This window comes from Bombina bombina, chromosome 2, assembly GCF_027579735.1.
Source record: "Bombina bombina isolate aBomBom1 chromosome 2, aBomBom1.pri, whole genome shotgun sequence".
NCBI lineage: Eukaryota > Metazoa > Chordata > Amphibia > Anura > Bombinatoridae > Bombina > Bombina bombina.
Window position 1 is genome coordinate 526,805,657 of NC_069500.1, and position 27,840 is coordinate 526,833,496.

Here is a 27,840-nt window from a genome sequence, read left to right on the forward strand (position 1 = left end):
TTAATTATTAAGAATTATTCAGAGGCAGAGAATTAGTGTGATTACCCCTACAATAAAATGTACAATTCCAAGGGAGTAACTCTTCCCGGTCCTGTAACTGGGACTTACAGATAAATAACACTCATCCCACTTGTGGTACTTCCACACTGCAACAATCCAGTTATAGCTCAAGTTTACTGTCAGAGGCGAAAAAATGCAGATAACTGTAGAATCTGTCTCATACAGATCAAGAGATTCCTCGACAGCAGCGTTCTCTGCTGTTCGCACAGTGACGCAGTGAAACATCTTTAAAAAGGTTAACAATTAATCTGTTAATTGTCTATTCGGTTTCACAACCTATCAGATTAATTGTTAACCTTTTCAAAGATGTTTCACTGGTGTGGCACCATAGGCTATGATTACGGCTTTTTGCTAAAACATGTAAGCCACTGGTGCCACGCTCACACTACTCAGCTTTTTGCATTTGCTGCACTGTTGATCTTCTGGATTTTAATTGATGTGAATAAACCTTGGATTTTACTACGTCATACTTTCTTCTCTCTGGTATTAAAAATTATTGTCAGAAATATTACACTGTGTGGCCTAATGTCATCATCAGCGTTTATCTTTAATACTAACTTCACATATACATACTTTCAAAGTATAATACACAATGTAACAAATGGCACTTTCAAGTTCTGATGAGTGATCAATGACTCAAGTATAGAGCAATTTGATTGTTTAGTGATAGTAGAAAATGTATGTTTCAATCAGATTGGCTGATTTCATTAATCACGTGATTATGCATTTACCAATAAGAAGTTGTAGAAAACTTTACTAGTTTGTAGGTTGATTAGCAGTTTGAGTATTGCATCAAATTTGGTGCGAAAGGTGTTGCGTCAAATTTGGTGCGAAGTGGAGAGTGTGACTTGTATTACATGTGTTAAACATGGTGCAAATAGATTTATCCAAAAAAAGGAAGTTGGCTATATTATGTAATGTATTTATTTAATTTTTATTCTTATATCTACTAGTGCACCAAATTTGAAGCAATACTTTGCACCAAATTTGGAGCAATAATATTGACCCCTAGATTTGTAATGGAAGAGGGTCAAATAGAGTTGATTGTGACGGCGGATGATCAGTATTCCGCTCAAATAACACAAGCATCGATCTGCGTCGGATTGATATCACGGGAGCATATATTACGTCACACATTTCAACATTTAACGATCTTGATGCTTTGTTAACTATGGCGGATCAACTTTGAGTCTAATTTGACGTGAGATTCCAGCGTTGAAGCATTAATAAATCGGCCCCAATAAGTCAAATGCAAGAAACATTAAACGCTGGTGATATATATATATATATATATATATATATAAAATTCTAGAGAAACACACTAATTACTGACAGCATTGTGCATATCAATACAGGAAATGAAACATACAAAATGCTAGCAGCATATCAAATAGTAAGCATTAAGACAGTGCTAAAAGAAGAATGCCCTAGTTACTAGCAGTATAAGGTATATACATATTGGTGCAGAAAATAAAACATTTGAATTGCGAACAACGTATATGTTAAAAAAACCCCAGCAAAAAACAGATTCAGGATACAAAAAAAATGCTAAAAAGCTGTGACTAACAACAATTGCCTGGTCAGGCCATTGTTTGCCTCCCCAGTTTTGCATAACCAACATGGTTATTTTAATACACTTTACCTCTGTTATTACCTTGTATAAAAACCTCTGCAGACTGTCCCCTTATATCAGTTGTTTTGACAGACATGCATTTTAGTCAATCAGTGCTGACTCTGCAATAATTCCACAAGAGTGAGCACAATGTTATCTATATGAAACACATGAACTAGCACTGTCTAACTGTCAAAAACTGTCAAAATGCAATGAGATAAGAGGCAGTTCAACTGCTTAGAAATTAGCATATGAGCCTACCTAGGTTTAGCTTTCCACAAAGAATACCAAGAGACCAAAGCAAATTAGATGATAAAAGTAAATTGGAAAGTTGTTTAAAATTGCATGCCCTATCTGATTCATGAAAGTTTAAGTTTAACTAGACTGTCCCTTAAAGTAAATGAAAACATGTAAAAACATATTTATGCTATATTCCTATTTAATAAAGTGTTATACTGTGTATTTACTGTAAATATTTCACATTTCAATGTTTTTCACATAAGGGCATATGTTATATGTATTTGTAAATAGATATTCCTATATATCTGTATATACCTATATTTATTTATAATTATCTATATATAGGTATAAACATATATTTGTGCAAAAAAAATCATCAGATAGATATAGAAATATATATTTATGAATACATAGAACATATTCCTCTATGTGAAGAACATTGGAATGTGAAATATTCATATTTACATGTTGGGTTAGCGCACTTGGGAATATGGGATCGTGTTTGCACGATAAGGGAAAATAGGTTATCACACGCGATATCTTAAATTTGGCTTTTTACGCACATCAGGTTAGCACGCAAGCGAAGACAGTATTTTCAACTCATAATACGTGCGCAACTTGGCACAAGCAAAAAGCTTACTTCTAGCTCAGATAACGCTCAAGCGGAAGCATTAAATAGAGCTCCACTTGTAATCTGGCCCTCAGTCGGTAAGTAACACAAAAGTCAAGTGATCAGTAAATAGGCTGAACTCTGGAGGATTTCCGTTCCATTAAATTGCTGCTTTAAAATTGTGCCTTAAAGTGCGGAAAGATGAGAAGTATTCATGTCGCACACAATTTTATTTTAGAATATCAAAGAAGAAAAAAGGAAACATGAAAGAGTTCAACTCTGTGATACAACTTCTATAGAAATATAGAAATATCAAAATGTTATATTTAACTATTTTATCTGCATACAAAAAAGCCAAACTCTCCCAAAAGTAAGCGTTATTGCAAAGTTGTGCGATTCCAAAGGCTTGAATAGCAATTAGATTCATTTCACACAGGTTAAAGTGCTTTCTTAGTTATGTACATATTCATTCCTGCTGGTCTATGGCAGAGAAAGGGGTTAATCGGAGAGGGTTTAATGACTTATCTGTGTGTTTCTTGGCAGGAGATATTCGGCTGGTCCCTACAGGATACAGATCAGCATTCTTAGGTCTCACTGCCAGTAAGAGGTTCCTTTCTGCTTCTAGTACTGAATTAAATAATCCATATTCTGTATTTAAGATATAAGTAAATACACTGTATGTTCTTAAACAGAAGGGGTTAATACCTCACTCTGTACTTTTCTTTGGCAGCAAAGGGGTTAATCACAAATCCACATCTCTTTTCGGAAGAGAAGGGGTAAACCGCAATTGTGGCAAAGAAAGAGTAAAATAAAGCCCTTTACCCTTTGGAAACAGAAATATGCTCAGTGTTATGTTGCACAGCTATGTTCCTCTCCTCTCATATGTCCCCCGTTACCCCCCTATGATTCCAGCACAATGACGTGAGACCCTCAATTGTTCACAGGGGTGTGATGGGGGATGCGGCTCTCAGACAATGGAGCCCAAATCTGGGTGGGACGGGAGGGGGGAGAGAGACAGGTGTGTGTATATATATTTATGCACAAGAAAATTATCAGCAGAACTGTCTACCAAATCTGCATCAACTGCTAACATTCAGGTGACAACGGAGTGGTATAATGTATTTATCTGTGTTCTATGTGTTTGTGTGCATATTGTTATATGTCAGGTAATTCCAACATCAGCTTATCGCTTAATAATGTTTGTGTAGGTGCTTCTTCTTTTTCCATATGATAATATTATTTGTTATCATACACCTTTATGTCCAGCTCAGCAATGATGTCTGTTACACAGATGTACATATCTAAGCTTGTTCAGCGAGACCACGTGCCCTGCTCTTTGCAGCTATGCACAAGCTATCCATATGTGATTACCATGTGCTTGTCCCATAGGCTCACAATCTCTTTTGCAGATACCGTGATGGGTGACGCTCATATGGCAGAGTTTGGGGCAGCAGCTCCTTATCTGAGGAAGTCAGACAAGGAGCGTCTAGAGGCCCAGACCAAACCGTTTGACATGAAGAAGGACATTTATGTACCAGATGACAAGGAAGAGTTTGTGAAGGCTAAAGTAACCAGCCGTGAGGGCGACAAGATCATAGTGGAAACTGAGCATGGCACGGTAAGCATGGCCGCATGACCACGTGTGTGAGCTCCCAGTTGTGGATATGATTTACTTAGTATGAGAGCTGACATCAGGCTATTTGTATTGTAGACAGTGACTCTAAAGGACAGTGTTCTGATGCAGCAGAACCCACCCAAGTTCGATAAGATTGAGGACATGGCGATGCTGACGTTCCTGAATGAGCCAGCGGTGTTGTATAATCTCAAGGAGCGTTACGCAGCCTGGATGATCTATGTGAGTCTATCTTCTGGTGACTCCTACACTGATCCTAAAACTATCCCTAACATGCAAATCAGCGGATTGCTTACTAACTTTAAATCAGATTCCTAAATCTCAAACTGAAACATGAAATGTTGACTAATTCATTACAATACACCAGGCTAATGTAATGTGTGAGCTACTGAACATAGTAAAGACACATAAAACTGCAAAAAAGAAAACACAGAGATTAAACACATAGTTAAAATTATCTACAAAGCAGCCATGCACTGAGAGCTAGCTGAACACATCTTGTGAGACAATGACAAGAGGCATATGTGTGCAGCCACAATAAAGGCTAAGAAGAGAATACATTTTATTCAGGTAATCTTATCCATGTTATATTAATTTGTGTTCCACATAAACGTTCTAAATTTCTCAAATACCTTATGCAATCTTGTAAAATACATTGTATTATATTATACACTCCTCTATATTCTATATTCTATTTCATATAAACAGACAGAGAGAGATAGATAGATAGATAGATAGATAGATAGATAGATAGATAGAAAGATAGATAGATAGACTGATATATAACAGACAGATAGGTAGATAGATAGATTGATATATGACAGACAGATAGATAGATAGATGATATATAGATAAATAGATAGACAAAAATGGAAATTTTGACTTTTTCCCAAACAAGTAAGAATATGCAGTGTATGAGTAAAAAAATGTGTATTTTTTCCTATCATTTACATACAGTGAACTAGTAACTTTTTTTCTGGACTAGTAACTTGTCTCTGCTAAACAGTTAACTACAGTGAATATCATATATATATATATATATACACACACACCTATGTAACACATACTGTATTTTGTTATTTCCACCAGACATACTCAGGTCTCTTCTGTGTGACAGTGAATCCCTACAAGTGGCTCCCTGTGTACAATGCAGAGGTGGTGTCTGCTTATCGTGGGAAGAAGAGGAGTGAAGCTCCCCCCCATATATTTTCCATCTCTGACAATGCTTATCAGTACATGCTGACAGGTCAGAGTTCAATCTTCTGTTCAGATGTAAAATCTGTTTCCACTTGTAATTATTTTATTATTTTCTGTAATTTAGTGGGGGGGGGGGGGCTTTCGTACTTTAGATAATTTTTTTAAATTGTATTTAATTGTATTTAGTTAAGGTAATTTATTTAATGATAGTGTAGTGTTAGGTGTAATTGTAACTTAGGTTAGGTTTTATTTTACAGGTAATTTTGTATTTATTTTAGCTAGGTAGTTATTAAATAGTTAATAACTATTTAATAACTATTCTACCTAGTTAAAATAAATACAAAGTTGCCTGTAAAATAAAAATAAACCCTAAGCTAGATACAATGTAATTATTCGTTATATTGTAGCTAGCTTAGAGTTTATTTTATAGGTAAGTATTTAGTTTTAAATAGGAATAATTTAGTGAATTGTAGTAATTTATATTTATTTAAATTATATTTAAGTTAGGGGGGGTAGGGTTAGACTTAGATTTAGGGGTTAATATATTTAATATAGTTGCGGCGACGTTGTGGGCGGCAGATTAGGGGTTAATAAATGTAGCTAGGTGTCAGCGATGTTAGGGATGGCAGATTAGGGGTTAATAAAATTAAACTAGTGTTTGCAATGTGGGAGGGCGGCGGTTTAGGGGTTAATATATTTTTATAGTGGCGGCGATGTCCGGTTCGGCAGATTAGGGGTTAAACATTTTTATTTAGTGTTTGCGATGTGGGGGGGGGCCCTCAGTTTAGGGGTTAATAGGTAGTTTATGGGTGTTAGTGTACTTTTAAGCACTTTTAAGAGTTTTATGCTATGGCGTTAGCCCATAAAACTCCTAACTACTGACTTTTAAATGCGGTATCAGTCTTGACAGGAGAGGGTCTACCGCTCACTTTTGGTTAGACTAGTATGCAAGTCCCATAGAAAATATAGGATACGCAATTTACGTAAGTGGATTTGCGGCATTTTCGAGTCTGAAAAAAAGTGAGCGGTACACCTGTACCTGCAAGACTTGTATACCAGCGGGCATTAAAAAGCAACGTTAGGACCTCTTAACGCTGCTTTTTAAACCTAACGCACAACTCGTAATCTAGCCGTAAATGTTTTAGTATGTAAAGAATATCTGCTTCTATATTCATTTTGCAACGTTAAAAAAAATGAAACGAATTTTAACACATTTGTTTCGAATTTCGAATGTTTGTACAACATTCTAACATTCGTTTAATGTAATAGTATTTCTAGTGCTTGTAATATTCATTTAGAATTTTGCTAATAATGTGATTCAAACTATGCAATATTCAATATATTTATAATAGTATTTCCAATGCTCTCTTTAAATGTAATGTTTGAATTATGCAATATTCAAAATAGAAACATTCAAATTGATATATTTGTATCTATTATGTATCAATTTACTAAATTCCCTACCACACAAACTATTGAACTTCTGAATAGTATTTGTTAAATCGAATGTTGCATTAAAAATTTTAAATGTGGATATTCGATTTAATTATGAACATTCGAAAACGAAAGTAACATTCGATTGTCCAAAACGTATGTCATCTGGACAATAATATTCGGTCTACCAAACAAATTACACTTTCCGCAAATTCGCCCATCCCTACTCTTGATTTTGTGGCATGGTGAGTGGAAATGGTGAATTAACAGATAATAAACATAAAGGACATACTGAGTTTGTTGTTTTCTTCCAGATCGTGAGAACCAGTCCATCCTGATCACGTAAGATTGCACTTTTAACTCACATCCCCATCTATCATCCAGCTCATGATTTCTCTCACTACTCACCACTCTCTATGTCCTTTTTTGGCTTCTTCTAGCGGAGAATCTGGTGCTGGGAAGACTGTGAATACCAAGCGTGTCATTCAGTACTTTGCCAGCATTGCAGCCATTGGTGGAAAGAAGGATGCAGCCGGTGCCAACAAGGTAGGATGGAGGGTGATCTAATAATAGATTGTATGCAAGAAACTGAGGAAAAAGAAAAAATAAACAAATTATCTGAGATAGACGTTGGATAATAAAGAAGAGAATTGGGATAAATAGAGGGATAGTGTAAGTAAAACAACAAAACATACAACCCTTTAGCTTTCTGGTGGGAGCTATATACAAGAATGGGGTGAGTCACAAGAATTGTGATGATTAAAATAAATTAGATGTGCACAATCCCACGTGTTACTGACCTCTCTGCTTCAATCTAGGGGACTCTGGAAGATCAAATCATCCAGGCTAACCCTGCTCTGGAGGCCTTTGGCAACGCTAAGACTCTCAGAAATGACAACTCCTCTCGATTTGTGAGTATGTGAGCTAAAAGGCCAAGTCATCTTAGCTGCATGGTTAACCGTCATGATAATGACAGATGAAGACAATGTATTTTGGCAACTCTATGGTGCCTACGCACTTGACTTTAATGATGGTTCTAGGGGTGCTGGGTGTCCTATGAACCCCAGTCATTATTGTAGCACATCTAATTCTCAAAGATGTGAACAGACATACATTTTTGAAACAATACATTTGTGCATGTATTTTGCTCTATTGGGTCAAGGAGAGAGGGAAATGGGTGTAAAAGGGATATTTAAAGGGACATCAGTTTACATTGTTATCAAATGTATTTCCCTCCCTTGTTATCCTTTGTTGAAAAGCATACCAAGGTAGGTTCAAAAGCAGCAATACACTACTGAGAACTAGGTGGTGATTGGTGCCTCTTGTCACTCGCTCATTTGATGTGTTCAGCTAGGTCCCATGAGGGTATTGCTGCTTTAACTAGGTGTTTAACATGGGTTAAAAAAATGATGACCTCTAAGATTGCTTGTCTCTAAGTTCCTACAGACCACCCCCTAGCTCAGTGTTTTTTTTAGCTTTTTATAATCTTGCACTACAGCCAGACAGTGCTAGTTCATGTGTCTTGTGTGTCATATAGATAACATTGTGTTTACTCCTGTGGAGAATGATAATGGGTTCACAAGAACCAGCACTAATTGGCTAAAATGCAAGACTGTAAAAAGCTAAAAAAAAAAGCATTCAGACAAGGCGCAGTCTGCAGGGGCTTAGATACAGGTAATCATAGAGGTAACCGTAAAAAGGATTTTAATGTAACAGTGATGATTCTGCAAAATCGGATAATGGGTAATAAAGGTATTATCTATCTTTTTAAACAATATCAATTTTCAAGTAGACTGTCCCTTTAAATACAAACAAAAGTGTAATAACATCATGTACAGTATGCTTACCTGATAAAATATTTTTTTTTCTGCTTATTGTATGATTTTTTTTTCTGAAACCTTATGTGTTATGTTGACGTGTGTAGACAGGTGTCAGGTGATATATAATACCAGGGAGAGGATGGAGACAAGGGGTGATGAACTCAGGGATCTCAATAGTGTAGCACAGTTTGGAACATGTGTAATTTCCCCAATTCATACATTGAGGCTTTGTTTAGCAGGAAGCCAAAAAACAGGACTGTCCCATGAAAAACTATACAATTGACAACTATTCCTTTTCAATGCATTTTCTCGCTCTTTCCTTAACCTATAATATACTTCATTAGGTCACAATTTATTTCTCTTAGTCTATTCTGTAATGTTAAAGTACGTAGCATAAACTCTGTTTAAGAACTAACGTTAACATTTCCCTGTTTCTTTACATAAATGCCCTTTCTCAATTATAGAACTAAACTGGCTTCTTTAAAAAGCCTCTTCTTAAAGGGACAGTCTAGTATAAATTAAACTTTCATTATTCAGATAGGACTTTTAATTTTAATCAACTTTCCAATTTACTTTTATCATCAAATTTGCTTTTTTTCTCTTGGTATTCTTAGTTTAAACTAAACATCGGTAGACTCATATGCTAATTTTTAAGCCTTTGAGGGCTGCCTCTTATCACATGCTTTTTAAATCTCTTTTCAACACAAAGAGACAGAAAGTACACGTGGGCCATATAGATAACACTGTGTGGCACAGGGGGTTATTTAAGATCTAGCACAATACAATGCTAAATGCAAGACAATAGAAAATAACAAGTCATAGTCATGTGATTAGGGGGCTGGAAGAAGGTTCCTAGATACAAGGTAATCACAGAGGTAAAAAGTATATTAATATAACTGTGTTGGTTTTGCAAAACTGGGGAATGGGTAATAAAGGGATTATCTATCTTTTAAAACAATAACAATTCTATGGTAGACTGTCCCTTTAAGAATGCATCAGAGAGTATGGCTTCCATTAATAAGAGGCTTTGTTCTACAAATATTTTGTGGTAGGATATGAAGCAAGGCTACTTTAGGATGAAAAATGCAGCTCCAAATTAATTTATTTTTAGAACAAATATGATTCTTCCCACAGGTTTAGATTTATTTTGTCTTCAGATTTCCATCCATATCTAGACACAATATACTGCAGAAGATTAATAGCAGCTAAAGATTTAAAGTAGTGTGAACCAGATCATCTGCATAAAAATAAAACTAATTTCATCCAATCTTCATTTGCTTTATGCCCTCCTGTGATCTAATAAATTGTGCTATGGTCTTTCTAGATAACATTTTGATAAGTGGTGAGAGGGAACACCGCCATGACTGGTGCCATTACATAACTTAAAAAAACTTCTGATGCCTTTTTATTTCTCTCCATTCCTTTCTCAGGGTAAATTTATCCGAATTCACTTTGGTGCCTCTGGGAAGCTGGCGTCTGCTGATATAGAGACCTGTGAGTTTCTTCCTTCCTGTCATCTCATATAGCCTTACTACTTACGCCCTCTCTTCTTCCCACCACTCACACTCAGCCTTACCTCCACAGATCTCCTGGAGAAATCACGTTGCGTCTTCCAGCTGAAGTCTGAAAGAGATTATCATATCTTCTACCAGATCCTGTCCAATAGGAAGCCAGAGCTTCTGGGTACAACTGTAACCTCTGATTTTCTGTATAGATGCATCTTTTCTAGCACATTGTTGCATTAATCACTCACTATTTGTCTCCATCATCTTTATTTATGGGTCATACTCCTGATGTATATAATTTCTCTTACTCTAAAAAACCTCTGTGTCTGCCGGTAATAATCAGATCCTTTTTCCCTTATTAATCTCTACAGATATGTTACTGGTAACCAATAACCCTTATGACTATGCATACATATCTCAGGGAGAGACCACGGTTGCATCCATTGATGATGCCGAGGAGCTGATGGCCACAGATGTGAGTGCTCATATATGGTTTGATTTCCTTCTCAATTTGTTTAGATCCTAAATATATGCTGCTGAATATGACAGGTTTCTATAACTACAATTTAATAAGTGACATAAGTTAAAAAAATAATAGGATATCTGCACTTTTTCAACCATCTACACAGAGCGCCTTTGATGTTCTGGGGTTTTTTCAAGATGAGAAGAATTCCATCTACAAACTCACAGGAGCCATCATGCACTTTGGGAACATGAAGTTCAAGCAGAAGCAGCGTGAGGAGCAAGCAGAGCCCGATGGGACTGAGGGTGAGATATACAGATATGCTTATATTGCAATATTTGCTGCTCATAGGACTGTAACAACAAGTGTAATACAGAGGTGTACCTGAAACAATCTATACAGATAATAAAATGATGCACTGTGTGTATGAAATCACAATTTTAAAGGACACAATGTATTTCACTGCTGGTAGGTACAGTATATGATATACAGTATGATGTGCAAGGTTGCCATGTATTTATGAGACCCACCAAGGCATTTGAAAATATAAGGAAAAATTAGCCCTTGACATTAAAAAGAACTTTGATCAGTGCTAACTGTCCCATTAACTGATCTGTTTAATCAGTCACTATTAACAGGAGCTGTCCCAGATGATTGGAGAATAGCAAATGTAATACCTCTAAATAAAAAGGGCAGTAGAGAAGAATCTGGTAACTACAGGCCAGTTAGTTTAACTTCAGTAGTAGGGAAATTAATGGAAAGCCTCTTAAAAGAAAGAATTATGACTTACATAAAGACAAACAATTTAGAGGACCAAAATCAGCATGGTTTTACTTCAGGGAGATCATGTCAGACTAATCTAATTGACTTCTTTGATTATGTAACAAAAGTATTAGACAAGGGTGGAGCAGTTGATGTAGCATATCTAGATTTCAGCAAAGCATTTGACACCGTCCCACACAATAAACTAATTCACAAACTGTATCTCCTTGGTCTAGATTTAAAAATTGTGAACTGGGTGGAAAGTGTATTAGTAAATGGAGTTCATTCAGCAGAGGGGGCTGTTACTAGTGGTGTTCCTCAGGGGTCAGTTCTGGGGCCTGTTTTGTTTAACATATTTATCTGTGATATCAGCAAAGGGCTACAGGGGAAAGTATGTCTGTTTGCAGATGATACAAACATTTGTAACAGAGTGGATGTTCCAGGGGGGGTAGACAAAATGAGAAGTGATATACAATAATTGGAGGATTGGACAAACGACTGGGATCTAAAGTTTAACACAGCAAAGTGTAAAATAATGCATTTAGGGAAGAAAAATCCAAATGTTAATTACAGACTCAATGACACTTTACTGACTGTTACAGATGAGGAACAGGACTTGGGAATTATTATTTCAGACGATTTAAAACTTAGTAAACAATGTAGTAATGCAGCGAGTAAGGCTAGCAGAATGCTTGGATGTATTGGTAGAGGTATTTGCAGCAGAAATAGTAAGGTTCTTATGTCACTTTATAGATCATTAGTTAGGCCTCATCTTGAGTATTGTGTGCAGTTCTGGAGGCATTGTGTGCAGTTCTGGAGGCCGTATCTTCAGAAGGATATTAACAAACTTGAATCTGTGCAAAGGAGGGCTACCAAAATGGTACATTGTCTAAAAAATAAAACTTACCAGGATAGGCTCAATGACCTAAATATGTATAGCTTAGAGGAGAGAAGGGAAAGAGGTGATATGATAGCAACTTTCAAGTACGTTAAAGGGCTTAGTAAAACTGAGGCTGTGGGTATTTTACATAAAATGGAAAATTCAAGAACAAGGGGTCATGATCTCAAGCTAAAGGGTAGTAGATTCAGGAGTAATTTGAGGAAGCACTTCTTTACAGAAAGAGTGATTGATGTATGGAATAAACTTCCTCAAGAGGTAGTAGCGACAAACACTGTGGGGGACTTTAAAAATGCATGGTACAAGCATAAGGCTATCCTACAAACTAGATAAGTTTATACTATTAGGTCAGGGGCGTATTTAGGTTTTGTGCTGCCCTAGGCACTCAAAATTCTGCTGCACCCCACCCCAGGTTTAAGGCCTTTTTTTAGACATAATATTTTTGGGGTAGAGTGTAAAAAAATAAAAAAATGTCTTTTTGAGTAGATGTTCACCAGGGCTTGCATTCACTGTGGTCACACACACACACACACACACACACACACACACACATATATATATATATTAAGACATTATTTTGCAAGTCAGATGATTAAAGTGTTTATATCAGAAAAAATATCCTTCACTGTATGATAGTTTGTCAGTAGGTAGTTGTTTAACCTTAAACATCTTCTTTGGTGATTGACAGTTTTTTAAGCAAAATATCTGCTTGGATAAATATGTAATGAATATACAAACTGGCCTTTAAAAGTACTTAAAAAATACAACAGTAGTTATGATAGGTTTAGGAATTGTATCCTAGGGGATAAAGTCACATGATACATTCATAATAAAGTATATACTTGTATTGTTTCTGAATGTATTAAATGCATACAACATATTTTCAGTTGTGTTTTAAGTCACATAGTTGTATAGATTCAGCAATAAATACTTAATCTTTGCATGTATGACAGATAGACAAACAGTAAATGTACAAGTATGTAGGGACTAATCCGTTTAAGTATTTTAATGCTTAATGAAGATGTATTGAAGGGAGAAAGGCATATGCTGTTTCACAGTGGTCACGTTGTAGTGCACACTGCACTGTGTAGTCTGTGTGAGTCTCAATCACGCAGTGGAGCCAGGAAGAATACCACATTCCCTCTCAGTCCAGGCCAGGCTGCGCAAGTGAGCTCTGCCTCGACTGTCACCACGTCATGTGCACCCACATACAATCCCATAGGATAGCAATAGCCGGGTCAGCCATTTAAGTCATTAGTAATTGGCCCTGAGTTCAGTAGAGTGGCCCTAGGGACTCAAAATTCTGCTGCCCCTTAAAAATCTGCTGCCCTAGGCACCAGCCTTGTTGGCCTATGCCTTAATACGCCCCTGTATTAGGTAATATCGGGAAGACTTGTTGGGCCTATGGCTCTTATCTGCCGTCAATATCTATGTTTCTATTAAAACAGAGGTTTATAAAATGGTGAAAACATTTGTTTATTACTCAGATATCTGATAAGTGGGTGAGTTTATCCAGAGGCCACAACAGAGGCAGTGACTCAGAGTTTTGAGAGGGTTAGGGCTGTCCCCTTATCTCCGTGAAACACAGTACAAATTAATGCATAGGGGCCTATCTCACACCACAACAATAGGCTAAGTGGCCCTGTCCCCAGATCACACTTGTAAGAAATGCTCCTCCCCTAGCCTAGTCCAAAGATCTGTAAATTCTGGGAATGATCACTGGCTAAAGAGGGTGTGTCAACTTAATGTGACTATATCATGATCTATGGTCCTGTTGTGTAGTGACAGAAACAAATAATCAGGCAACGTTTGTAAATACTGTATTTTTGTTAGCTAGGAAACTAATATTATCACTCTGGCTTTCTACAACTCCCCGAGGCCTGCAGTTCTAAGGAATAGGATCTATCGCCAGCTGATGATAGAACAGGCATATGTGAAAGGAGAGATCTCCATATGTATAAAAACCTTCTTTTTTAAATGGGAGATACTAATTAATACACTTTCTGTTCCACTACAACACAATATACTAACCCTCTCTACCTCTGAATTTATTATGGAAGAGCTGCTACGTGGTAAATGGAGTTTTTTTAATAAGACAGGGGGAAGAAATGATGGATGTTCCAGTTCCAGAGAGCTGTAGGCTGGTCGGGGTCTGGACCACTTCATTATCAGTGTTTGATCTTGGGGAAATGTAGTACACTAGTTTTAGTTAATATGTTAATATATTTTTTGTAAGTTTAAAATATAGAAAAAAAACCTAAGAACCTTCTCTAGAATACTAAATAATATATCCTTTTGATGGAATATGTTTTTTTTTTTTATCCTCAGTTGTCTTTATACTGCTTTATGATCATGCAATGTAATTGTGCGACATGTTCTTGATAAGTCTATGGGGTAGATTTATTAAATGCTGGGTGGACATGATTCGCTGTAGCAAATCATGTCCGTCCGACATTGCTGTTGGCATTTAACATTGCACAAGCCAATCGGCCGCTAACAGGGGGTGTCAATCATCCCGATCGGATCGGAATGATAAATGCAGGAGCGGTCTTACGACCGCTGCTTCTTAACTTCAGTTTCCGGCAAGCCAGAACCTTGAGGCGGAGACAGCAGCATCCGCTGTTTGTTAAATCTGGCCCTATGCCTCAAGTTTCTTGAATAAAAAAAAGAGAGAGAAAACATGAACAAAACAATTTTTCTCCAACATAGGTGTGTCCGGTCCACGGCGTCATCCTTACTTGTGGGATATTCTCTTCCCCAACAGGAAATGGCAAAGAGCCCAGCAAAGCTGGTCACATGATCCCTCCTAGGCTCCGCCTACCCCAGTCATTCTCTTTGCCGTTGTACAGGCAACATCTCCACGGAGATGGCTTAGAGTTTTTTAGTGTTTAACTGTAGTTTTTATTATTCAATCAAGAGTTTGTTATTTTAAAATAGTGCTGGTATGTACTATTTACTCAGAAACAGAAAAGAGATGAAGATTTCTGTTTGTATGAGGAAAATGATTTTAGCAACCGTTACTAAAATCCATGGCTGTTCCACACAGGACTGTTGAGAGGAATTAACTTCAGTTGGGGGAACAGTGAGCAGTCTCTTGCTGCTTGAGGTATGACACATTCTAACAAGACGATGTAATGCTGGAAGCTGTCATTTTCCCTATGGGATCTGGTAAGCCATGTTTATTAAGATAGTAAATAAGGGCTTCACAAGGGCTTATTAAGACTGTAGACTTTTTCTGGGCTAAATCGATTCATTATTAACACATATTTAGCCTTGAGGAATCATTTAATCTGGGTATTTTGATAAGAATTTATCGGCAGGCACTATTTTAGACACCTTATTCTTTAGGGGCTTTCCCAAATCATAGGCAGAGCCTCATTTTCGCGCCGGTGTTGCGCACTTGTTTTTGAGAGGCATGACATGCAGTCGCATGTGTGAGGAGCTCTGATACATAGAAAAGACTTTCTGAAGGCGTCATTTGGTATCGTATTCCCCTTTGGGCTTGGTTGGGTCTCAGCAAAGCAGATACCAGGGACTGTAAAGGGGTTAAAGTTAAAAACGGCTCCGGTTCCGTTATTTTAAGGGTTAAAGCTTCCAAATTTGGTGTGCAATACTTTTAAGGCTTTAAGACACTGTGGTGAAATTTTGGTGAATTTTGAACAATTCCTTCATATTTTTTCGCAATTGCAGTAATAAAGTGTGTTCAGTTTAAAATTTAAAGTGACAGTAACGGTTTTATTTTAAAAAGTTTTTTGTACTTTGTTATCAAGTTTATGCCTGTTTAACATGTCTGAACTACCAGATAGACTGTGTTCTGAATGTGGGGAAGCCAGAGTTCCTTCTCATTTAAATAAATGTGATTTATGTGACAATGACAATGATGCCCAAGATGATTCCTCAAGTGAGGGGAGTAAGCATGGTACTGCATCATTCCCTCCTTCGTCTACACGAGTCTTGCCCACTCAGGAGGCCCCTAGTACATCTAGCGCGCCAATACTCCTTACTATGCAACAATTAACGGCTGTAATTGATAATTCTGTCAAAAACATTTTAGCCAAAATGCACACTTATCAGCGTAAGCGCGACTGCTCTGTTTTAGATACTGAAGAGCATGACGACGCTGATAATAATGGTTCTGAAGGGCCCCTAAACCAGTCTGAGGGGGCCAGGGAGGTTTTGTCTGAGGGAGAAATTACAGATTCAGGGAACATTTCTCAACAAGCTGAACCTGATGTGATTACGTTTAAATTTAAGTTGGAACATCTCCGCGCTCTGCTTAAGGAGGTGTTATCCACTCTGGATGATTGTGACAATTTGGTCATCCCAGAGAAGCTATGTAAAATGGACAAGTTCCTAGAGGTCCCGGGGCTCCCAGAAGCTTTTCCTATACCCAAGCGGGTGGCGGACATTGTAAATAAAGAATGGGAAAGGCCCGGTATTCCTTTCGTCCCTCCCCCCATATTTAAAAAATTGTTTCCTATGGTCGACCCCAGAAAGGACTTATGGCAGACAGTCCCCAAGGTCGAGGGAGCGGTTTCCACTTTAAACAAACGCACCACTATACCCATAGAAGATAGTTGTGCTTTCAAAGATCCTATGGATAAAAAATTAGAAGGTTTACTTAAAAAGATGTTTGTTCAGCAGGGTTACCTTCTACAACCAATTTCATGCATTGTCCCTGTCGCTACAGCCGCATGTTTCTGGTTCGATGAGCTGGTAAAGGCGGTCGATAGTGATTCTCCTCCTTATGAGGAGATTATGGACAGAATCAATGCTCTCAAATTGGCTAATTCTTTCACCCTAGACGCCACTTTGCAATTGGCTAGGTTAGCGGCGAAGAACTCTGGGTTGGCTATTGTGGCGCGCAGAGCGCTTTGGTTGAAATCTTGGTCAGCTGATGCGTCTTCCAAGAACAAGCTACTTAACATTCCTTTCAAGGGTAAAACGCTGTTTGGCCCTGACTTGAAAGAGATTATCTCTGATATCACTGGGGGTAAGGGCCATGCCCTTCCTCAGGATCGGCCTTTCAAGGCCAAAAATAAACCTAATTTTCGTCCCTTTCGTAGAAACGGACCAGCCCAAAGTGCTACGTCCTCTAAGCAAGAGGGTAATACTTCTCAAGCCAAGCAAGCTTGGAGACCAATGCAAGGCTGGAACAAGGGAAAGCAGGCCAAGAAACCTGCCACTGCTACCAAGACAGCATGAAATGTTGGCCCCCGATCCGGGACCGGATCTGGTGGGGGGCAGACTCTCTCTCTTCGCTCAGGCTTGGGCAAGAGATGTTCTGGATCCTTGGACACTAGAAATAGTCTCCAAAGGTTATCTTCTGGAATTCAAAGGGCTTCCCCCAAGGGGGAGGTTCCACAGGTCTCAGTTGTCTTCAGACCACATAAAAAGACAGGCATTCTTACATTGTGTAGAAGACCTGTTAACAATGGGAGTGATTCATCCTGTTCCATTAGGAGAACAAGGGATGGGGTTCTACTCCAATCTGTTCATAGTTCCCAAAAAAGAGGGAACGTTCAGACCAATCTTAGATCTCAAGATCTTAAACAAGTTTCTCAAGGTTCCATCGTTCAAGATGGAAACCATTCGAACAATTCTTCCTTCCATCCAGGAAGGTCAATTCATGACCACGGTGGATTTAAAGGATGCGTATCTACATATTCCTATCCACAAGGAACATCATCGGTTCCTAAGGTTCGCATTCCTGGACAAGCATTACCAGTTCGTGGCGCTTCCTTTCGGATTAGCCACTGCTCCAAGGATTTTCACAAAGGTACTAGGGTCCCTTCTAGCTGTGCTAAGACCAAGGGGCATTGCTGTAGTACCTTACTTGGACGACATTCTGATTCAAGCGTCGTCCCTTCCTCAAGCAAAGGCTCACACGGACATCGTCCTGGCCTTTCTCAGATCTCACGGATGGAAAGTGAACGTGGAAAAGAGTTCTCTATCTCCGTCAACAAGGGTTCCCTTCTTGGGAACAATAATAGACTCCTTAGAAATGAGGATTTTTCTGACAGAGGCCAGAAAAACAAGACTTCTAGACTCTTGTCGGATACTTCATTCCGTTCCTCTTCCTTCCATAGCGCAGTGCATGGAAGTGATAGGTTTGATGGTAGCGGCAATGGACATAGTTCCTTTTGCGCGCATTCATCTAAGACCATTACAACTGTGCATGCTCAGTCAGTGGAATGGGGACTATACAGACTTGTCTCCGAGGATACAAGTAAATCAGAGGACCAGAGACTCACTCCGTTGGTGGCTGTCCCTGGACAACCTGTCACAAGGGATGACCTTCCGCAGACCAGAGTGGGTCATTGTCACGACCGACGCCAGTCTGATGGGCTGGGGCGCGGTCTGGGGATCCCTGAAAGCTCAGGGTCTTTGGTCTCGGGAAGAATCTCTTCTACCGATAAATATTCTGGAACTGAGAGCGATATTCAATGCTCTCAAGGCTTGGCCTCAGCTAGCGAGGGCCAGGTTCATACGGTTTCAATCAGACAACATGACAACTGTTGCGTACATCAACCATCAGGGGGGAACAAGGAGTTCCCTGGCGATGGAAGAAGTGACCAAAATCATTCAATGGGCGGAGTCTCACTCCTGCCACCTGTCTGCAATCCACATCCCGGGAGTGGAAAATTGGGAAGCGGATTTTCTGAGTCGTCAGACATTGCATCCGGGGGAGTGGGAACTCCATCCGGAAATCTTTGCCCAACTCACTCAACTGTGGGCATTCCAGACATGGATCTGATGGCCTCTCGTCAGAACTTCAAAGTTCCTTGCTACGGGTCCAGATCCAGGGATCCCAAGGCGGCTCTAGTGGATGCACTAGTAGCACCTTGGACCTTCAAACTAGCTTATGTGTTCCCGCCGTTTCCTCTCATCCCCAGGCTGGTAGCCAGGATCAATCAGGAGAGGGCGTCGGTGATCTTGATAGCTCCTGCGTGGCCACGCAGGACTTGGTATGCAGATCTGGTGAATATGTCATCGGCTCCACCATGGAAGCTACCTTTGAGACGAGACCTTCTTGTTCAAGGTCCGTTCGAACATCCGAATCTGGTCTCACTCCAGCTGACTGCTTGGAGATTGAACGCTTGATCTTATCGAAGCGAGGGTTCTCAGATTCTGTTATCGATACTCTTGTTCAGGCCAGAAAGCCTGTAACTAGAAAGATTTACCACAAAATTTGGAAAAAATATATCTGTTGGTGTGAATCTAAAGGATTCCCTTGGGACAAGGTTAAGATTCCTAAGATTCTATCCTTCCTTCAAGAAGGATTGGAAAAAGGATTATCTGCAAGTTCCCTGAAGGGACAGATTTCTGCCTTGTCTGTGTTACTTCACAAAAAGCTGGCAGCTGTGCCAGATGTTCAAGCCTTTGTTCAGGCTCTGGTTAGAATCAAGCCTGTTTACAAACCTTTGACTCCTCCTTGGAGTCTCAACTTAGTTCTTTCAGTTCTTCAGGGGGTTCCGTTTGAACCCTTACATTCCGTTGATATTAAGTTATTATCTTGGAAAGTTTTGTTTTTGGTTGCAATTTCTTCTGCTAGAAGAGTTTCAGAATTATCTGCTCTGCAGTGTTCTCCTCCTTATCTGGTGTTCCATGCAGATAAGGTGGTTTTACGTACTAAACCTGGTTTTCTTCCAAAAGTTGTTTCTAACAAAAACATTAACCAGGAGATTATCGTACCTTCTCTGTGTCCGAAACCAGTTTCAAAGAAGGAACGTTTGTTGCACAATTTGGATGTTGTTCTCGCTCTAAAATTCTATTTAGACTCTACAAAGGATTTTAGACAAACATCTTCCTTGTTTGTTGTTTATTCCGGTAAAAGGAGAGGTCAAAAAGCAACTTCTACCTCTCTCTCTTTTTGGATTAAAAGCATCATCAGATTGGCTTACGAGACTGCCGGACGGCAGCCTCCCGAAAGAATCACAGCTCATTCCACTAGGGCTGTGGCTTCCACATGGGCCTTCAAGAACGAGGCTTCTGTTGATCAGATATGTAGGGCAGCGACTTGGTCTTCACTGCACACTTTTACCAAATTTTACAAGTTTGATACTTTTGCTTCTTCTGAGGCTATTTTTGGGAGAAAGGTTTTGCAAGCCGTGGTGCCTTCCATCTAGGTGACCTGATTTGCTCCCTCCCATCATCCGTGTCCTAAAGCTTTGGTATTGGTTCCCACAAGTAAGGATGACGCCGTGGACCGGACACACCTATGTTGGAGAAAACAGAATTTATGTTTACCTGATAAATTACTTTCTCCAACGGTGTGTCCGGTCCACGGCCCGCCCTGGTTTTTTAATCAGGTCTGATAATTTATTTTCTTTAACTACAGTCACCACGGTATCATATGGTTTCTCCTATGCAAATATTCCTCCTTAACGTCGGTCGAATGACTGGGGTAGGCGGAGCCTAGGAGGGATCATGTGACCAGCTTTGCTGGGCTCTTTGCCATTTCCTGTTGGGGAAGAGAATATCCCACAAGTAAGGATGACGCCGTGGACCGGACACACCGTTGGAGAAAGTAATTTATCAGGTAAACATAAATTCTGTTTTTAGGAGATAAAATGATGTATTTTAATACTCTACAATTATTCTGGATTCTGCAACTTACTAGTTTGTGTATATGTTTTAAGAAAATAAATGCTGGAAAAGTTCAAGAATAATACGACATACAGTGGGGCAAAAAAGTATTTAGTCAGCCACCAATTGTGCAAGTTCTCCCACTTAAGAAGATGAGAGAGGCCTGTAATTTTCATCATAGGTATACCTCAACTATGAGAGACAAAATGTTGAAACAAATCCAGACAATCACATTGTCTGATTTGGAAAGAATTTATTTGCAAATTATGGTGGAAAATAAGTATTTGGTCAATATCAAAAGTTCATCTCAATACTTTGTTATATATCCTTTGTTGGCAAACGTTTTCTGTAAGTCTTCACAAGGTTGTCACACACTGTTGCTGGTATGTTGGCCCATTCATGCATGCAGATCTCCTCTAGAGCAGTGATGTTTTGGGGCTGTCGCTGGGCAACACGGACTTTCAACTCCCTCCAAAGGTTTTCTATGGGGTTGAGATCTGGAGACTGGGTAGGCCACTCGAGGACCTTGAAATGCTTCTTACGAAGCCACTCCTTTGTTGCCCGGGCGGTGTGTTTGGGATCATTGTCATGCTGAAAGACCCAGCCACGTTTCATCTTCAATGCCCTTGCTGATGGAAGGAGGTTTGCACTCAAAATCTCACGATACATGGCCCCATTCATTCTTTCATGTACACGGATCAGTCGTTCTGTTCCCTTTGCAGAGAAACAGCCCCAAAGCATGATGTTGCCACCCCCATGCTTCACAGTAGGTATGGTGTTCTTTGGTTGCAACTCAGCATTCTCTCTCTTCCAAACACGACGAGTTGTGTTTCTACCAAACAGTTCTACTTTGGTTTCATCTGACCATATGATATTCTCCCAATCCGCTCTCTAGCATACTTCAGACGGGCCCGGACATGTACTGGCTTAAGCAGGGGGACACGTCTGGCACTGCAGGATCTGAGTCCCTGGCAGCGTAGTGTGTTACTGATGGTAGCCTTTGTTAAGTTGGTCCCAGCTCTCTGCAGGTCATTCACTAGGTCCCCCCGTGTGGTTCTGGGATGTTTGCTCACCATTCTTGTGATCATTTAGACCCCACGGGGTGAGATCTTGCGTGGAGCCCCAGATCGAGGGAGATTATCAGTGGTCTTGTATGTCTTCCATTTTCTAATTATTGCTCCCACAGTTGATTTCTTCACACCACGCTGCTTGCCTATTGCAGATTCAGTCTTCCCAGCCTGGTGCAGGTCTACAATTTTTTTTCTGGTGTCCTTTGACAGCTCTTTGGTCTTCACCATAGTGGAGTTTGGAGTGTGACTGTTTGAGGTTGTGGACAGGTGTCTTTTATACTGATAACAAGTTCAAACAGGTGCCATTAATACAGGTAATGAATGGAGGACAGAGGAGCCTCTTAAAGAAGAAGATACAGGTCTGTGAGAGCCAGAAATCTTGCTTGTTTGTAGGTGACCAAATACTTATTTTCCACCATAATATGCAAATAAATTCTTTCCAAATCAGACAATGTGATTGTCTGGATTTGTTTCCACATTTTGTCTCTCATAGTTGAGGTATACCTATGATGAAAATTACAGGCCTCTCTCATCTTCTTAAGTGGGAGAACTTGCACAATTGGTGGCTGACTAAATACTTTTTTGCCCCACTGTAACTGTGTAAAAAGAAAATGCTTTAATGTGTTAGGGCCCTTTATTAATGCACCATTGCTCGCATAAAACAATGTATTTAACCCCTGTAAACGGGTTAAACACACAGTCAAATCAAGAGCAATAATGCACTTCTGGGACTTAGTTGAACACATCTGGTAAACCAATGATAAAAGGCATATGTGTGCAGCCACCATTCCCCACTAGCTCCTGGTAGCACTCTACTGCTCTTAAACCTATCTATGTATGCTTTTGAACAAAGGATACCAAGAGAATAAAGCAAATGTGATACTAGATGTAAATTGAAAAGTCCATTAAAGAGAAGTGACATCCAAATTCTTTCGTGATTGAGATAGAACATACAATTTTAAGCAACTTTCTAATTTACTCCTATTATCAATTTTTCTTCGTTCTCTTGGTATCTTTATTTGAAAAGCAGGAATGCATGCTTTGGAGCTGGCCATTTTAGTTTAAGCACCTGGGTAGCACTTGCTGATTGGTGGCTAAATGTAGCCACCAATCAGCAAGCGCTACCCAGGGTGATGAACCAATATATAGGCCAGTTCCTAAGCTTACAATCCTGCTTTTTCAAATCAAGATACCAGAGAACGAATAAATATTGGTAATAGGAGTAAACTAGAAAGTTGCTTAAAATTGCATGCTCTATCTAAATCATGTAATAAAATAGAAATAGGGATAATGATAATATAAGTTGTAGTTGATAATTCCCCGTCAGGTACTAGGTTACTACAAATTAGGCAATAGAAATATAGTCTCCCGAATTGGGGACAATAATACTCATATATGATATAATGTAGTATAAACCAATAAGACCAGGGGAGGGTGCTCACTGTTCAAATAAATGTAGAAAAAATGGAGACAAGCGAACAGAAAATAGAGCACTCACAAAAGGAATGGCATTAGTGGCTGTGCAGTGTAGGTGTATAACATTAAAACTTAACATTTATTATGCAAAAAAATGGATTAAAAAATACTGTTTAAGTAGTAATTAATACTTAGATTAAAAGACATACAAGTAATGGATGGCTGTCTATCCACATTAGCCCCAAAAAATGTAGCAATAAAACTCAGAATTAAGTAAGAGGGATTTTAGGCAGAGACACACCAAAACATGGTTCACGGATTGCACACTGTATATCTGAAAAAGAGGATTGACCTCAAACGTATTATACTATCTAGTGCAATACTGGACCGGTGTGAGTCTGTCCAAAATGATCCCTAGTAACAAAATTAGTGATAATGATAGAGAGGGGAAGTGTAAGTAGCGTAGGTCCACACAACAATAATGTACTATACAATACACAAACCCAATGGATAAGAGGGTATGCTCACAATTAAACTAATAGCAAAGGAACCTAGGATAGGTTAATAATAAGGTAATGTGGACCCTAAGGTTCAACCTATTATAGTTTGCACAATGCCTCATAAAGTGTGACCAGCACCTAATTACATATGGTGGATAGACAGCCAGAGTTTTAGTGTTATACACCTACACTGCACAGCCACTAATGCCATTCCTTTTGTGAGTGCTCTATTTTCTGTTCGCTTGTCTCCATTTTTTCTCTATCTAAATCATGAAAGGAAAAATGTGGGGTTCATATCCCTTTAACTGCTTGCCTGATTATATTGTTTCTTTAATATTTAACATAATTAAAAACAGATTGATGACTGTATTTAAAGGGGTATTGTATTGTAAATTGTTCTCCCCTTTTATATGTTCCCAATGATCCATTTTACCTGCCGGACTGTATTAAATGGTTTACTTTAAGCTCCTTTATACATTGTGAATTCTTGCACATGCTCTTTAGAAGTTAGTGCCTCAGAAAGTGTGCATAAAAAACTGAGAACAAATTGATAATGAAAGTAAATTGGAAAGTTTTTTTTTAAAATAGGATGCTACCTATAAATCACAAAAGTTTAATTTTGATTTTAGTGTCACTTTTCAATTGTTATCTTTAAAGGGACATTAAACCCAAATTTTTTCTTTCATGATTCAGATAGAGAATACCATTTTAAACAACTTTCTAATTTACTTATATTATCTAATTTGATTCATTCTCTTGATATTCTTTCCTGAAAAGCATATCTAGATAGGCTCAGTAGCTTCTGATTGGTGGCTGCACATAGATGCCTCCTGTGATTGGCTCGTCCATGTGCATTGCTATTTCTTTAACAAAGGATATATAAAGAATGAAGCAAATTAGATAATAGAAGTAAATTGGAATGGTGTTTAAAATTGTATTATCTGTCTGAATTATGAAAGAAAAATGTTGGGTTTAATGTCCCTTTAAGTATCAACCTTTGTGTATATACAAATATATAAGATAAAGAAATGTGTGTGTATAGAGATATTGATAATATAAGGATGTCTGTGCTTTCTGCAAACAATTAAATGTGTTGTTTTATATTAGCAAAACTAGTTATTTTGTATACAAAAATAAACCTAAAGGAAAATGTTTCCATACATGTAATACTCTGCAGCTGGTATAACAAGTAATTGAGAACACATTACGGTGAATATCATTTTACAGGTTCCTTTAACCATTTCATATAATGAACATGCTAGTTATATTGGTTGCATTGTATTACATACATAAAAGTGTAAGAAGTAACTCTCTGTATCTCGTGTGTTTTTGTTTCAGAGGCTGACAAAGTTGCATACCTAATGGGTCTCAATTCTGCTGACCTGCTGAAGGGTTTATGTCACCCTCGGGTCAAGGTTGGCAATGAGTATGTCACCAAAGGGCAGAATGTTCAGCAGGTGAGTGTTTTTTATCACTGCCTAATTATTACTATTTCTGTTTATTTGTTTAATAAAACAGGGCTGCCAAATTCTGTGCTGTGCACATAAATAGCAGAGCACAAACAAATACAGATACATAAAGCAGACAAGACAAACCTAATGCAGAGCCCTGCTCTGAAGAGCTTGCAATCTAATGTGACAGTGTAAAGTAAGGGCTCTGGTTAAAGGGACACGGAACCCATTTTTATTTCAGTAGTCAGATAGAAAATACAATTTTAAACAACTTTGTAATTTACTTCTATTATCAAATGTGCTTTTTTCCCCCTGGTATCCTTTCTTGAAGGAGCAGCAATGCTCTACTGAACATCTAATCAGTCAATTACAAGAGACAAATGTGTGCAAATCAGCAGCTAGCTCCCACTAGTGTAGGATATGTACATATTCTTTGTCAACAATGAATACCAAGAGAACAAAGTATATTTGAAAATAGAAGTGCATTTAAAGGGTGTCTACTCCAAAAATGTTATTATTTTAAAAAGATAGATAAACCCTTTATTATCCGTTCACCAGTTTTGCATAACTAACACTGTTATATTAATACACTTATTGCCTCTTGGCTAGATTACAAGTTTTGCGTTATGAGCGGCTTGGTGCTAACTTGCAAGTTATTGTCACCGCTCACCTCCCTATAGCACTGCTATTACAGGTTTTCATAAATCCGGCGTAAGCAGGCAATAAGTGAACGTTGAGCAAAATTGAGCTCCATACCGCACTCAAATACCAGCGCTGCTTTGAGCTGGTTTTACGTGCTCGTGCACGATTTCCCCATAGACATCAATGGGGAGAGACAGCTAAAAAAAGCCAAACACCTGCAATAAAGGAGCGTAAAGCTCCGTAACGCAGCCCCATTGATTCCTATGGGGAAAGAAAAGTTATGTTTACACCTAAAACCCTAACATAAACCCCCAGTCTGAACACCCCTAATCTGCCGCCCCCGACACCACCGACACCTACATAAATTTATTAACCCCTAATCTGTCGCCCCCAACGTCGCCGCCACCTACCTACACTTATTAACCCCTAATCTGCCATCCCTGACACCGCCGTCACCTACCTACATTTATTAACCCCTAATCTGCCGCCCCCAACATCGCCGCCACCTACCTAAATTTATTAACCGCTAATCTGCCGCCCCAGACATCGCCGACACCTACATTACACTTATTAACCCCTAATCTGCCGCCCCCAACATCGCCGCCACCTACCTACACTTATTAACCCCTAATCTGCCGCCCCCAACGTCTCCGCCACTATACTAAAGATATTAACCCCTAACCTAACCCTAAGTCTAACCCTAGCACCCACTAACTTGAACATAATTAAAATAAAGCTAAATAAAAATTACAATTAATACCTAAATAATTCCTATTTAAAACTAAATATGTGCCTATAAAATAAACCCTAAGCTAGCTACAATATATCTAATAGTTACATTGTAGCTATCTTAGGTTTTATTTTTATTTTACAGGCAAGTTTGTATTTATTTTAACTAGTTAGAATAGTTACTAAATAGTTATTAACTATTTACTAGCTACCTAGCTAAAATAAATACAAAGTTACATGTAAAATAAAACCTAACCTGAGTTACACTAACACCTAACCTTACACTACAATTAAATAAATTACATTAATTAAATACAATTAACTAAATTACAAAAACAAACAAACACTAAATTAAAGGGACACTGTACCCAAATTTTTCCTTTCGGAATTCAGATAGAGCATGACATTTTAAGCAACTTTCTAATTTACTCCTTTTATCAAATTTTCTTCAGTCTCTTGGTATCTTTATTTGAAATGCAAAAATGTAAGTTTAGATGCCGGCCCATTTTTGGTGAACAACCTGGGTTGTCCTTGCTGATTGGTGGATAAATTCATTCACCAATAAAAAAAGTGCTGTCCAGAGTACTGAACCCAAAACAAGCTTAGATGCCTTCTTTTTCAAATAAAGATAGCAAGAGAAAGAAGAAAAATTGATAATAGGAGTAAATTAGAAAGTTGCTTAAAATTGCATGTTCTTTCTGAATTACAAAAGAAAAATTTTGGGTACAGTGTCCCTTTAATAAAAAAAAAAAAGAAATGATCAAATATTTAAACTAATTACACCTAAAATCCTATCTAAAAAAACCTAAGCTCCCAATTGCCCTGAAAAGGGCATTTGGATGGGCATTGCCCTTAAAAGGGCATTTAGCTCTTTTTCAGCCCAAACCCTAAGCTAAAAATAAAACCCACCCAATAAATCCTTAAAAAAACCTAACACTACTAGCCAACAGACTTAATAAACACATCTCAGGACTAATACACAGCGATCAGGTAGGCTTTATACCTAAGAGAGAGGCAAGGGTTAACACCACCAAAGTCGTCCAACTGATCAATCACGCTAGGATCTCCAGCATACCTATAGTGCTCTTCTCCACTGATGCGGAGAAGGCATTTGATAGGGTGGGATGGCCCTTTTTACAGCGAGCTATGACAGAGATTGGAATTCCAAAGGAATTTTTAAATATGACTATGGCTGTATACTCCAACTCA

General features: G+C 38.6%; 1 protein-coding gene across 1 annotated transcript in view; it reads left to right on the forward strand.

The window, feature by feature from the left end:
- The first annotated feature begins 3,589 nt into the window (after positions 1-3,589).
- Positions 3,590-27,840, forward strand: part of MYH7 (myosin heavy chain 7) — a 77,060-nt gene continuing 52,809 nt past the window's right edge. Inside the window, exons 1-12 of the mRNA XM_053702326.1 lie at positions 3,590-3,619; positions 3,932-4,140; positions 4,234-4,377; positions 5,245-5,401; positions 7,101-7,128; positions 7,227-7,332; positions 7,605-7,697; positions 10,037-10,100; positions 10,191-10,289; positions 10,483-10,586; positions 10,741-10,879; positions 25,148-25,266. Of these exons, the coding sequence (XP_053558301.1) occupies positions 3,940-4,140; positions 4,234-4,377; positions 5,245-5,401; positions 7,101-7,128; positions 7,227-7,332; positions 7,605-7,697; positions 10,037-10,100; positions 10,191-10,289; positions 10,483-10,586; positions 10,741-10,879; positions 25,148-25,266 (1,254 nt within the window). The 5' untranslated portion in view covers positions 3,590-3,619; positions 3,932-3,939. The remainder of the gene's footprint in view (positions 3,620-3,931; positions 4,141-4,233; positions 4,378-5,244; positions 5,402-7,100; positions 7,129-7,226; positions 7,333-7,604; positions 7,698-10,036; positions 10,101-10,190; positions 10,290-10,482; positions 10,587-10,740; positions 10,880-25,147; positions 25,267-27,840) is intronic.